The sequence below is a fragment of the Ursus maritimus genome, unplaced genomic scaffold (genome assembly GCF_017311325.1).
Source record: "Ursus maritimus isolate PB19 unplaced genomic scaffold, ASM1731132v1 scaffold_30, whole genome shotgun sequence".
NCBI lineage: Eukaryota > Metazoa > Chordata > Mammalia > Carnivora > Ursidae > Ursus > Ursus maritimus.
Window position 1 is genome coordinate 1,461,213 of NW_024425564.1, and position 14,201 is coordinate 1,475,413.

Consider the following 14,201-nt stretch of genomic DNA (forward strand, 5'->3'; position numbering starts at 1 on the left):
AAGTGCGGGCCAGGGGCAAGCGTGGGGAAGCGCTGAGTGGGGCGGCAGACCTCCCAGAACCTGCTCAACCGGGGTTCCCGGACAGTCCCCTTTGCTCACCTCCTCCTTCGAAGGCCTGTGCTGGCAACGAGAGACCTCCACGGGCCTCGTTGGGCAGACAGAGCTCTCTCTAGGCTCACAGCTGGGGGAGAGAGAAGCATCCAGCCTCCCCCCTACCCCTCCCCCCGGCAGTGCACGGCTGGGTGTGGGAGACCTGCCAGCTGCAATTAGGGTGCTCACATCCATGGCAGACCTCACTCTCTCCGGCCACCACTGAAGGGTGTGCCACCATCCCCGCTCACGACCCAACACCCGGTGTCACACAGCCTCTTGCAGGCCACCTCACAACCGCAGCCCTAAATCCTATGGTCACCCTTTTCCCTTCAAGCACCCAGGAGGCAAATAACATCAAGATCCTCACTTAATACCAAGATTCCTACGTGAGAAAGGAAGCATTTATCCATTTCATTTTGGGTAATTTTTACATGGCCTACTGCCTATTTAGTAGGAAGATTTTAGTGTTAGTTTGTTTTCCTCCGTCATTTAGTTTCCTCCCAACCTTTCAATGGTGGAATGGTGGCCTCACAGCAAACTGAACCATGTACCATGGACCCTTCCATCATGCACCCTGCTGTCATTAATTTTTTTCACTTTTTCAGTGAGGCCTACAACTTGCATACAGTAACTACACAAATCTCAAGTGTACAGCTGGGTGATTCTTACACGTGTAGCCACCACCCAGATCAAGATAAGAGAACAGTTCCTGGGCCCCAGAAGATTCATGTTCCTCTGCGGTCAATACTCCCTCCATAACCCGTGACCTGATGTAAACCATGAAGACGTTTTGCCTGTTCTTGAACTTCACACACGTGCTTTCCTACAACCTTATTTCCAAAGTCATGATACCTCTGAATACTTTCTAGTGGCAAAATACTGGCTTCACTGGGGCTCCTTGGAGGATGGTTGATTCCGAGGTAGGGCAAAGAAAATATAAGCTGGGAACATCTCATGGCACCAGAAAGTAAGGAAGTGCTTTAAAAATGACGGGATCATGGGGCGCCTGGGTGGCTCAGTCGGTTGAGCATCCGACTCTTGATTTCAGCTCAGGTCAGGATTTTGGGGTCCTGAGATCAAGCTTGCGTAAGGCTCCAAGCTGAGCGTGAAGCCTGCCTGAGATTCTCTCTCCCTCTGCTCCTCTCCCTGCTCATGCGTGCACACTCTCTCTCTAAATAAACATCTTTTTTTTTTTAAAGATTTTATTTATTTATTCGACAGAGATAGAGACGGCCAGTGAGAGAGGGAACACAAACGGGGGAGTGGGAGAGGAAGAAGCAGGCTCACAGCAGAAGAGCCTGATGTGGGGCTCGATCCCATAACACCAAGATCACGCCCTGAGCCAAAGGCAGACGCTTAACCGCTGTGCCACCCAGGCGCCCCTAAATAAAAATCTTTTTAAAAAGATTTTATTTATTTACTTGACAGAGAAAGAATGAGAGCTCACAAGCAGGGGGAGAGGCAGGCAGAGGGAGAGGGAGAAGCAGACTCCTAGCTGAGCAGGGAGCCTGACGAGGGGCTTGGTCCCAGGACCCTGGGATCATGACCCAAACCAAATGCAGACGCTTAACCGACTGAGCCACCCAGCTGCCCCTAAAATAAATTAAATCATTAAAAAAACATGATGGGGTCAAAAAGACAACTTGAAGGAGCACCCAAGCGCCGAAGCTGGGACCGTCTGAACAGCAAACTAATGACGGTGCTGGATAACCCGGGAAATAAAATAAACACCCATGAATCTATACTGACATCAATAAATACTGAATAAATAAAGGGGAGAGCAGGAGTAGAATGACAATTAATAAATACAGAAGAAGTGGTAAAAATAGAAAATCTCCATTAGGCAAACATTACAGTAATGACTGTTACAGGCAAGAACCATTAATGGATATTAAGATTAGTGGGTGAAAGGATGATGAGAAACAGCGGAATTATATAGTATCAAAGTGTTTTCCCAGAAGATATCTATTAATTACCGAAGGGGAAACAGTAACCTTACAGTGGAGAAGCCTGGTAGACCCACCCAAGGCAATCTGGATCCTGGTCCAGAAAAAGGACATTAATGGGAAAACCGGTAAAATTCAAATAAGGCCTGTAGATTAGTAATATTTTATCAACTTGAAGTTCCTGGTTGATTAATTATAGTACGGCATATACGATGTAAACATTAAGTGGCTATGGGTGGGCTGTTTGGGAACTCGACTATTTTTGCAATATTCTATGAGCATAAAATTATTTCAAAGTAAAAGAGAGAGAACACTTTTTTAAAAACCTGGTTTGAATGGAGTCCCTTCTCCCCGGCCCCTCCTGAGGCTGACATTGAGCCCCTAGAGCGCTGGTGGCTCTCCCCTGGCCTGGGCGGGGTCCCAGGACTTCGCAGACAGAAGCCCACACCCTCTGCTCCAGCAACTTGCCCTGAACTCCCTGTTGCCTTCAGGCCTGGTGGTCATTCGGGCCCCACCTTCCCACAGAGACGAGTGGGTGGTTCTGAGCCCCAGGGAGGGAGGGCAGGAAAAGGAATGAGGAGGTCACAGATCCTTCTGGCAGTAGGAGAAAAACCCAGGAGCCGGAAGAGTAGATCAAAAGGAGGACCTTGGAGCACTTGGTTTCTCAGTCTTAAAACAACCAATTTTTTGTTAAACATTTACTTTGTGAGAAGAAAGCCTGAGAAGGATTGTCAATGAAAGGTGAGGAGTGGTGGAGCACAGAAGATGCCTGAGAGGAGGAAGGAGAGGAGGGGGAGTACAGGGAGGGAGGAGGTGGGGGAGGGGAAGGGGAGGAGGGGGTGGCAGATCCTTGCCTAGGATCCTTTAGTAGCTACCGTATGAACTGCGCTCAAGGGCCCCAGGAGGTGCCTGGCCAGACCCCAAGGTAGAGACGGCAGAGCACGACGCATGCACGTGGCATGGATTCTGGTGTCTGCCACTCACCCCCTAGGTGAGCTTGGGCCAGTTACTTAATCTCACTGTGACTCAGTTTTGCTCATCTGTAAAACGGGGGTGGGTATTTAGTATGACCTACCTTGTGGGACTATTGCAAGGATTAAATTAACAGAAGGAAGCATTTAGATTAGTGCCTGGAACATTAAAAGCGCTAAGAATTAGTTATGATTAGATTGAACCTTATTATGACAGTGCCAATATCTGACCATTTGGACCTATACAAACTATGCCATAAACCTTCACCCTAACGTTATCATCGTTATTCCGTTACGCCAGTCCAGGCTGAGGGCCAGAACGGCCGAGGGCCCCCCAGGCCCCCAGCTCTGTTAGAAGGTCTCATTTCAAGAAGCCCATGGCTCAGAAGTCAGGCCATTCTGCCCCTCCCGTACCTGTGCACACATAGGCCTCAGGCTGCCTTGCTCAGAGGTCTCAGAGAGGAACCATCTGCAAGTGATCCCCCTGTCATCCGTTCTTGTCCCCTCTCCCAGGCAGCGTGAGCCCAGATATGCTCAGCCAAGGAGAAGCAGGCACCCTGCCTTCTGGGAGCTTCTGCCACGGCTATGACACTGACCTTTGCCCCCGCACCCTCTTGCACCCCCTCTCCAGTCCTTTTCATCCAGCGCGGCGGTCTCATCCAGGACTGGCCTAGCATGGTTTACTCAGGCAGGTTACACAGCACTCAGATGCGGGCTCCTATAGCTTTGCCTTCACTTCGCTGCGTACATTTCGGGGAGCAATAATACTAATGATAATCAGCGCCCTGTTCTGAGGCTAGAGGCCAGGGACACCATTCCAACGGCTTCACATGTATTAACTGTTCAATCCGCATTACAGCCCTAGGAGATAGGTACTCTTACCCCATTTCACAGGTAAGAAAACTGAGGCACAGAGAGCCACGTTACCTGCTTTAGGTTTCACACCTAGAAAGGTGGCAGAGCTAGGATTTGACCCCAGGCAGTCAGGCTCCACAGACTGGGGCTTAGCCACTGTCGTATTCTCCAGTCCCCAACTTTAGAAGGTGGGTCTCTGCCTCTCCCTGGTATTCCTCCACTGGCCCCCTTATAGGGGGCTCTTCTTCCCTGCTCTTTAAGGGTGACAAATGGCTAGTCTGCTGAAACTGTCACAACTCCAATTTTTATTTCTGTAGCAACTTCACCTGGTTTTATTTTGGGTTGCTGCACGTTTTCCGGGTTTTTTTTTTTTTTTTTTTTAAGATTTATTGGGGAGCCTGGGTGGCTCAGTTGGTGAAGCGCCTTCAGCTCAGGTCATGATGCCCACGTCCTGGGATCGAGGCCCGATCTGGGCTCCTTACTCAGCAGGGAGCCTGCTTCTCCCCCTCCCGCTTCCCCTGCTTGTGCTCTCTCTGTCAAATAAATAAATAAAATCTTAAAAGATTTATTTATTTGAGAGGAGAGAGAGAGAGCACGAGCAAGCAAGTGAGCAAGGGGAGAGCAGAGGGAGAGAGAATCTCAAGCCGATGCCCCACTGAGCGCTGAGCACAGAGCCTGGCCCAGGGCTCGATCCTAAGACCCTGGGATCATGACCTGAGCCGAAACCAAGCGTCAGACACCCAACTGACTGAGCCACCCAGGTCCACCAAGTCACCACGGCTTTTAGCCCTAAAACTTCTCTCATCCAGGCTGGGCCAGTCTGGCGTCCTGGGATCCCGGTATTCATTCCAGAGCTCCCACTGCAGTGACTTCATTACGGGTGGCCGGTGAGCAGTCAGGCTGTGCTTGCCTTCCTCCTCTGCAGAGCTCATGGGCGGCATCACCCCATCTCCCACGATGTCCTGCGCCATGCTCCTGTCCCCTAAAGGACACCGCCTGCCTATCTTAACACAGCCAGGCACACGTTTTGTTTTCTTAGCCATAAAATTATGGAAGTGTGGCGTTAGGAGGAACTTTGCGATTACCCAGTTTAACTGCCCCTTCTCTTTTGTCTGAAAGAAAGAGGAGACACTAATCGAGTAGACCCGCCGAGCTGATGATAGAGCAGAGGCACAAATCTGCACTGTCATTCTGTGGCTTATTGCAGAAAGACCGCAAATCCATCAGATAATCGAATATGCAACCCAGTAAAGACGAACATCTCTATGTCTAACACAGTTTTGAAGGCATCGACTCTTATGGTCTGGTTCTCTGCCAATATTGCGAATCGCTGAAAGCCATTCCAGGAATCACCTCCACCTCTCCGAGCTCATCTGGGAAGCACTTTTATCACATGGGACAAGGCCCTCTAAGCCCGGCTCGTGATGACTAAATTAGACTTCATGCTCTTGATATCCTGCCCCACCTCAAGCACATTATCAAAACTGATAGCTTACCCCGGCACACGGCCATCCCAGCCCCTCGTGCTCATCTCTCCCGGGACGTCGCACATGCTGCCGGTTGGCAGGAGCCGGGGCTCTTCCTCAGCTGCCTGCGGCCTCCGCGCCACAGCTAGCCTCCACGCCACAGCTAGCCTCCACCCCCCGAGCCCACTGTCCCCTTTCCCTTCCGCGGCCCTAACTTGGGCAAGTTGGGTCCTGTCGTTCTGTCTCCCCGCTGAACAGACTCTGCTCTTCAACCACCTCACACCAATTACGGAGAGTCGCAGCTCGGGGACCACGGAGAGCTGCTGCTGTTCTGGAGAACGCCTACGCTATTAATCACAACTCAGAAGAACGTTCGACCTTCCTTGGCTTTCCCCCCCGCTTTCAAAAGACACATGCCCATTAAAAAAGAAAGAAAAAGGAAACCCCTCAGCTCAGAACGGTGCAAAGCACAGAAAGCAAAGCCTCCAGATGCCCCCAGAGAGAACCACCACGAACAGCTCCAGGCCTGTCCCTGCACAGCCCCGCAGTCCGTCCCCTCGATCCCCAAGTCCCCATTCCCCCTTTCCTGGGCCTCCTGGAGCAGAGGCCTGGCTTTCCACTGCCTAACACGTGCGCCCTCAGTCTTCTTCACGTCCCCAGCCACACCCCACTCCCCCTGGCCATCCCCTCTGCTTCCCCACAAAGGCGTGCCAGGGCTCAGGCCTGGGCCTCTTCTCTCCTCTGTCCACACCCGCTTCTTCAGGGGGTTCATCTACTGTCCTGGCTTTAAGGACCATCTAGCCAAAGGCTCCTCAACAGACGTATCCAGCCCAGACCTCTCTCTCTCTCTTTTGAGCTCCAGACGCGTAAGATTTATTTGCCTACCTAGATCTCCACTTGGGTGTCTAACGGCATTTCAGATTCAACATGCCCAAAACTGAACTCCTGAAAGTCCTCCCTAAACCTGCTCCTCCTATAGCCTTCTCATGAACGCAGTCATCCTGACTCCTCCCTTTCTGTCCTACGCTACACCCGGCTCATCAGGAAATCCTGTTGGCTCTATTTACAAAACACATGCAAGATCTAAAAAGAAAAAAAAATATGCAAGATCTGCCCACTTGTCACACCCCCACTGCCACCATGAGGGCCTAAGCCACCCTCGTGTCTCCCCTGGAAGATTCTAACAGCCTCCAGGTGGTCTCCCTGCTCCCACCTGTGTCCATACCTACCATCTCCATAGAAGACAGTGATCCTTCAAAAATTCAAGTCAGATCATGTCCCTTCTCTGCTTAAGGCCCTCTTACGGCTCCCTGTCCACTCAGAGCAAAAGCCCAAGTTTACAGTGGCTACAAAGTCCTCTGTGATCTGGGTCCCTTGTGACTTCTCTGGCCTCATCTTTTCCTGTTCTTCGTCTGGACATCTCTGCTCCAGGCCACACTGGCCACCACTGTGATTCCATAAGTAGCCCAGGCACACCGCTGCCTTTAGGCCTTTGCACTGGTTGTTCCCTCTGCTTGGACACTCTTGCGCCAGATGACCATGACCCACTCTCTTGCCTTCCCCGAGCCTTGGCTCACATGTCACCTTCTCAGTGAGCCTACCCTACTTTCTTTGAAATTGCAAACTGTCCTTTCCCTACCACCTAATAATCCCTTTATCCTGCTCTACTTAAAAAAAAAAAATCACCTAACATTCTGTTTAATTTACTATGTTCTTGTTTCTTGTTAAGTCTCTTCCCAACTAGCAAGTAAGCTCCGTGGGAACAGCGATCTCAGTCTGACTGACTTCCCAACAAATCCTGTGCCTTCGATAGTGCCCAGCACGTGGCAGGCACTCAGCAAACGCTCGTCAATGAATGAAGGAAACACCTGCTAGGCCTGCCTCGCTGCTCTGCAACGTTTCTGGCCCCGAGACCCTTTTCCACACCGAAGAACTCTGGGTCCCGCTGACTTGGCCATTCTGCCAACCGGGAGGGCAACCCCTTCTGAGTAGTCTGTCTGCTTCCCTCTTCCCAGCCATGTACCCGCCGTGGCCCCTTCTATCTGTACGGCCCCATGAACGGGATAACTCCCACTCTGATGCTCACCCCAGCCCAGGCTGGGCTCCTGGCCACTCACCTGAAAGTCTTCTTCATCCAAGATCTCTTTCCTCCACTTGATCAAGAAGGCTGCACACACGTAGAGATGAAAGTGGGAGAACCCTTCCGGTTCCGACTGGGAAGGGAAAGAACAGTTAGGTCTCCAAGCCCTGACAAGGAGCTGGCTCTGGGCCTCTCGGTTCCAATCCTCCTGCAAGGCGGGCGCAGAGCACAGCGCTCCTTTCAGCGGCTGGGCGCACAGAGGCCTGGGCAGATTCTGCAGCGGCCCTGCCCACGAGACTGAGGTGGACACAGAAATGGAAACAGGGTGGGGAGCGTCTGAGCAGTCTGCGCCAGCAGGGCGGGGAGCCGGGCGCGCGCACGGGTCCCTTCGTACCTGGTAGGTGTCCCACAGGCGGATGGTGCAGCGAAGGGGGAGCTCCCGCATGAGCAGGTTGTTCATCCAGCGGAAGGCGAACTGCAGGTACTCGACCTCGTACCTCCTGAAGTGGAGATGCACCTGCTCTGAAACAGGAGGCGCCATTGGCCCCGGGGCATGACCGAGGGCACCGGGCCCTGAGGGGGTCACGTGAGCCACAAAGGCAGTTTCCGTCTCTTTCTCCCCGCTCCCCCTGGGCAAGCCAGGCACACAAGGGCCAAGCTGGCATCTGAGAGTCGTTGATGTTTGCTTCTGCCGCCTCGCAGCCACGCTGCCTGGCTAACGCAGCCCCACACACATCCGGGTGATGTTCCAGGTACCTCTCTTCCCTCACAGGCCTGCTCCTGCCATAAAGCGGCAGACAGGAGGTCCACTGGGCTGCCTGACCCTATTCGCTCTTGAGAGGAGGAGCCAGAATGGAAAAGAACCGTGGGGGTCACCTTGGCCATCCTCCCGCCGGTGAGGACTTCCTCCTCAGCATCCCTGACAGATGGCAGCCAGCAGGCACTTAAACACTGCCGGAGAAAGAGGTTCACTGACTCCACCAAGGGCAGCCTCTCCCACTGTAAGTGATTCGCCAGAAAGTGCTTCGCCGTATTCAGTGGAAACTAGCTCTTTCCTGACTCCCACCCTCGGTGTCAGTGTGGTGCTGGAACAACCCCACACCAACCAGATGCCTGTTCTACATGCCAGCCCTTTAAGTAGTGCTTAACGGCATCTTTAAAAAAATTATTATCCTCCTCAGTTTCCTAATCTATAAAACGCAGATAATCACTCATACCTCAGAAGGCCTGGGGGAGGATAAAACGAGAAAACAAAAGTGCTTACAACAGCACCTGGCATGTGGTAAATACATAATATAATTTTTTTGGAAGAATAACTAATAACAATGGTGATTTCTGGGGGATAGAATTTAAGGAAGGGGGGGGCGCCTGGGTAGCGCAGTCGTTAAAGCGTCTGCCTTCGGCTCAGGGCGTGATCCCAGTGTTCCGGGATCGAGTCCCACATCGGGCTCCTCCGCTGGGAGCCTGCTTCTTCCTCTCCCACTCCCCTGCTGTGTTCCCTCTCTCACTGGCTGTCTCTCTGTCACATAAATAAATAAAATCTTTAAAAAAAAAAAAAAAAAAGAATTTAAGGAAGGGGGAGCATGCTTACTTTTTATTTCGTGTTTTTCCAAACTGTTTTAATTTTTCTAATGCGTATTACTTCTATAACTCAATATAACAAAGACATACTCATTTATAAATCCCTTATCCTCAAGGGCTATGCCTTTACTGATCAGGTATTTGTGAGGGCACAAAAAACAAGGACAGGGCAGACAGTGGCAGAAACCGCAGCCTCTGCCCCCGGGAACCTGGGAGGAGGGGTGCAAGAGAGCTGGATGTGGGCCCCGCGCTGGGGCTCAAGGCCAGGTCAGGGCAATGAGACAAAGAGGACAAAACACCCTGCGGACGATGTGTTGGAAACCATCGTAAATCAGCAAACAAGATGGGAAAACTGAAATCCTAAACCATAAAAGGAAGCTGAAATAGGTGGAACAAATCAGGGAAGGTTTTCAGGAAAAGAGAAGCTGGGGAAGAGAGAAACATACGCAGTTTTTGTTGGGGGGGGTGGGGGGAGGGAGGGCATTGCTCTGGTGAAGCACAAAATCCGGACAGAAACCCAGGAATGAGAGTTCGTAGCTGGGCAGTGTCTGGCGGAGCCCTGAAAGAGCTTTACAGCTCGGCCAGTGCCTCAGAGCCCACTTAGCAGAAGACCTCGCTGTGCGCTTCCCGGCTATCTTTATGACACGTAATTCTGACGTCTCTTGCTGGGTCTCAGTTTCTTTACCAGTCAAAAGCAGGGCTTCCTGAGTTGCCTTTTAGTTCTAGAGTCCGTGACCTCAAGCCAGAGGCAAGAAATTACTGCGAGGGTCCTGCCCCTCAAAGACACCCTGCTTTAGGACGAGCCGCGTCTCCCTCCCTGCCCCCCACCCAGCCCAAAGCGGCCACACGGCGCTGTGGAAAAGGCCTGCCGGGATATCAGCCAGACTTGAGGACCGCGCATCAAGCCCAGGAGTCCTGAGTGACATCACCATGTCAAGGACAAGGTCGGACTACAGCCTGATGCTAAAAGCAGTGGGGAGCCACAGGAGGCTTCTGAGCAGCAGAGGGACATGACCAGGACAGTGCTTTAGAACGATGCACTTGTGTGACAGAAAGTTTGGAAGAGGAAAGAATATGGAGGAGGCAAGTCCTTCTAGAAGGAACCTGCAGAAATCCAGGCTTGGCTAGGGAAATCCTAGCTGTGGCTAGGGAAATGGAGAAGGGCAAATTTGAATAGAAAAAGGGGGTGGGGGCTAAGGGTGGAAAAAAAGAAAAAAAAAAGATGAATGTGAAGAGAGATGCTGAAAGAGAACTGACAGAACTTGGTGACCAATTACGAAGGAGAAAGAAGAACTTGAGGTGCCAGCAGAGCTCTCCCCTCCCCTTCCTGCCAAGATGAGGAAGGACAGGGTGCCGCCAATGGCAAAGATGAGTCGGAGAGGCTCGTGGTAAGGCAGGGGGCTGAGGAGAGGCCCCACCAGCACCACGGGCTTGTGTCAGAACCACACTGTGCTGCCGCTAGAGAATTCCTCTTCCCCCAACCTACCATCAATCCGGCTGACAAGCTCTTCCAGCGCCTTGACCTTCTTCTGGATCCCTGGTTGTGCAAAGGTGTAGTTATCCTGCAAATGACAGAGAGCCCAGGATCAGCAGGGACTCCAAAGCCGTGCGAGCGCTCTCAAGTTCACTGAAACACGTTTAAAAGCACAGGCGGTTTCTCCAAAGCTGCTACCAGTGTTCCGAGCAACAAAGAAATCGACATAACAGCAGAGTGTGGGGAGAGCCTGACAGAGCCTTGCGACGTGGGGGCGCACCACCTGACTCCGGGTGTAGAGTGGAAAGGAACAGCACACTCTGAGGACAAAGCCAGGGGCACGCAGAGACTTCCTTAGACTCCAGGGGACGCTAGACCACGGCCTTTTGAAAGCTGTAAAGCTAACGAGGGAGGTGAAGATGGACGGACCGAAACGAGGAAGAGCCATGCTGCGTGGGGGACTCCGCGTGATGCAGAAGGGCAAGAAGGTATTCGAAGGCCTGCAGGGAGCCCCTGCACCCAGGCCACCCACAAGGGCAGAACTGGCTCACCTGGATCCCATCTAGCAGCTTGCTCATGCACCAAAAGCTGTCGGCTTCAATGCTTCGAAGCATGTCCTGAGACAGATTGGTCACGTCAAAGTTCTCCACATCCTCTTCTGTAAAACAAAAGGTGAAGAAAGTCCAGAGGTCTTCTCTAAAAAACGGAGAAAGACAGAGTCTAGTATCTTCAATGGGGTCCTGAAGGCCAGGGGAGGGCCAGGCTAACCTGATGCCCAGGAACAAGGGCCTGCCCTCCCCAGCCCCCCGCCCCCGGGCAGGTGGGCAAGCATATCCCAGGAAAGTTCTTGAGGATCTCATTACAACATGGAAGAGGCCATTTCTCACACCAGTCCCACTGGGTCCAACACACCTTTCTCTTCTGCATTTGTTCATTCAGTTTTAGAAAAAGACACTGCAGGCCTCATGTTCAATGACTATACCCAGACCCTTGGAGATGGTCTGGAAAAATTCTTTGATTTCAGAAATTCAGTAAGCTGTCTGGCACACTCACACTTGTATATAGTGAGAAAGCTGGGAATCAGATGGTCCCCGTGGTTCATCGTAAAGACCGAATCTCCATATTCTGACGAGGCAGACCCACAGTCTCACCACTCAGAAGTGAAGATGAGCGCGTTGAGGGCGGATGGCCCAAACCTGTGGGGGCTTCTGGGAGTTTTAGTTTCACCAAGTTGGTAGTTTCTAAGCAGGGTTCCATAAAACATCAAAACGATAGGATATTCCAGAAGAAGGGGGTTCCAGAGACGAATATGGTTGAGAAATGGTGCCTGACATACCTTTCATTGTGGAGATTCACAGAGATCATAGCATACGGAAGGACGTGAGGAGTTATAATGAACTCTGCATCGAGGACATCTGTTTAACCCTATTTATCCAGCACTTCCCAGGCTTCTTTAGCCACGGAACCTCTTTTAAAGAGGACCATCTATTAGCTTCTCGTGGAAACCCCACACTAAGTAACAGTACTGAGAGGCAGTCTATCTGGTCTGAGATCCAAGTGGGGACAACATCAAGAGTCTTCTAGAAACCTGAAGAAGGAAAAGGCCATGGGAGGTTTCCTTCCTGCCACAGAAGTGGAAGCGTAAGAAAGGCTCTCCTTGTCCGACAGGAGGGGCCACCTTGACCCACAGGCCCCTGTGTGCCCAGCTGAGGCCACACGTGGAAACGTTCAGGCCTGAGTTCTGTGACAAAGGGGGCTTTTCTCCTTAGACCCAGAGCCCTATTTTGAAAATAGGGCATTCACTGCATCCAACAAAACGTATTCAAAATCCAGCCCTTCCGTTTATGAGAATTATTACTAAGACTACGACTGAACCCCTTGGGACAAGGTGTGACAACTCTTGGATTTTCATCCAGTATAAACAGCATTTTTTTAATGGACATCAAGGGCTAGAAAAACACTTTTGGGGAGGGTGGGGTGCTTTGTCAGAAAACTATAATGCTAGAAACGACCTAAAAGTCTGACTTGAAGTATGGCCACAGTTAATCCATGTCAAGTGCTAACAATGGTGCCTGGCACATAGTAGGTACAGTACAGTTTCTTTCAGATGAAGTTTATTAAGAATTTGTAATGACACAGGAAAGTCACAGTTTTAAGGGAAAAGAGCAATATACAAAATTATTTACGGTATCCTCTCAGCTACTGTACATACAATATTTATGTGCTTATATAAGCACAGAGGAAAGACGAAATATATCACAAGGTTTACAGGGTTTATTCCCTAGGTAGTAGGGATAAAAGATTTTTATTTTCTTTAAGCTTTACTAGACTTTTCAAAATTTCTATAATAAGCATAATTTTTATAGTCAGGAAAAAAATGCACATTATTTTAGGAAAAAGGGGGCTACAATCAACTACACCTGCCTTTTACCACCAAGAAGGAATAAGGATTTTGTAAAGTAGCACTAAACGTGCAGAAACGAAGGCTTCAGATACTATATAAAGGACCACTTGAGAAATCACATTAAAAAAAAAAAAATCTTTCAAGAAATATCATCTCCCCCCCGCAAAGTTCAACACTTACTATTTGCCATATACATGCTACGAATTCCGTTAAATACTGAGCTCTAAGCCCCATTCGAATCTTCCTTTTCCTCTTTGCTTCTATTACATTCCTGGGATGCCCCCGTGGTGCCGTGCGCACCTGCGGGTCACTGCGCCACACGCACCTCCACCACTTTACATATCGCCCCCCCACCCGGATAGATCCCCGGGCACCTCCAACTCCCACTCCCACGGACGGGCCCGGCCCACGGGTTCCGCCAGCCCACTCTCCCGGCCGGCACAGCAGTGCGCGAGGACGGTGCCGTCTCCTTGAGTGACCGCGGCTGCTCCAACCAACTGTCCTAGGCAGCAGCCCCCTCTTTGTGAGAGAAGAGGGTTGTAAGAAAACTGTGAAACCCACAAGAAAGGCTCCAGACAAAAACCGCTCCTGCTACTCCCACACACATTTCCCAAATGAACATCTAGAACTCCCTAAGAAGTTGAAGAGCCTTTTCCAACTTGGGTCCTCTGCCATTCCAGAACACTGCAGTGGAAATGTAACCGGGAAGGGGAACGAGGGAGAAACAGCCTGGGGCCCCTGGGAATGAGGATCAGCCCTGACAGCCTGTGGGTTTTTTGTCAGACAGAATAGCACGGGGCTGAGAGTGTAGACTCTGGCTCTGTCACTCACTAGGTGTGTGGCTTTGGGCACATGACTTCACTTTGGTGCCTCAATGCCTCCTCCGTTAAGGTGGTAATATCCTACCAGTAAGTTAATACGGGGAAAGGTGCTAACAAGCGGGGCCTGGCACAAAATTAGCATTATGTAAATGTTAGCTAGTGTCACCGTCATTAAATGAGGAACAAATAACCTTCTACCTCTTTTTCAGTCTCTGTTATTTTGGATCTCTGTTATTCGCAGTCAAACCTAACTTACTCACAACACATACCTTGAAAACAAGTCAATTTCCAAAGCTTTCCATTTCTACCATTTGGTCTAACGGAAGAAAATCGAACAAAGTGAGATCTTAAGTTGACAAGATGCCACTCTCAGTAACTGCACCAATTCCAAACCTCGAGCTGTCCAGGGAGGAAAGGGACTAACAGACAAGATGCTGAGCCCTCTTTGGGGGCACTTGTCTCCCCGTGTGCTGCCCTGATGCCTGGCCTGCTCATTAGCCCTTCACTTTC

At 50.9% G+C, this 14,201-nt stretch overlaps 1 protein-coding gene across 2 annotated transcripts in view; it reads right to left on the reverse strand.

Moving 5' to 3' along the window:
• The window catches only part of TBC1D22B (TBC1 domain family member 22B), a 74,042-nt gene that overhangs the window by 11,712 nt on the left and 48,129 nt on the right, over positions 1-14,201 (reverse strand). Inside the window, exons 9-12 of one of the 2 annotated variants that reach the window (XM_008693375.2) lie at positions 11,018-11,124; positions 10,479-10,554; positions 7,806-7,933; positions 7,449-7,544 (exon numbers count right to left, since the gene is read on the reverse strand). In XM_008693375.2, the coding sequence (XP_008691597.2) occupies positions 7,449-7,544; positions 7,806-7,933; positions 10,479-10,554; positions 11,018-11,124 (407 nt within the window). The remainder of the gene's footprint in view (positions 1-7,448; positions 7,545-7,805; positions 7,934-10,478; positions 10,555-11,017; positions 11,125-14,201) is intronic. The other variant, XM_008693376.2, reaches the window with a different exon arrangement.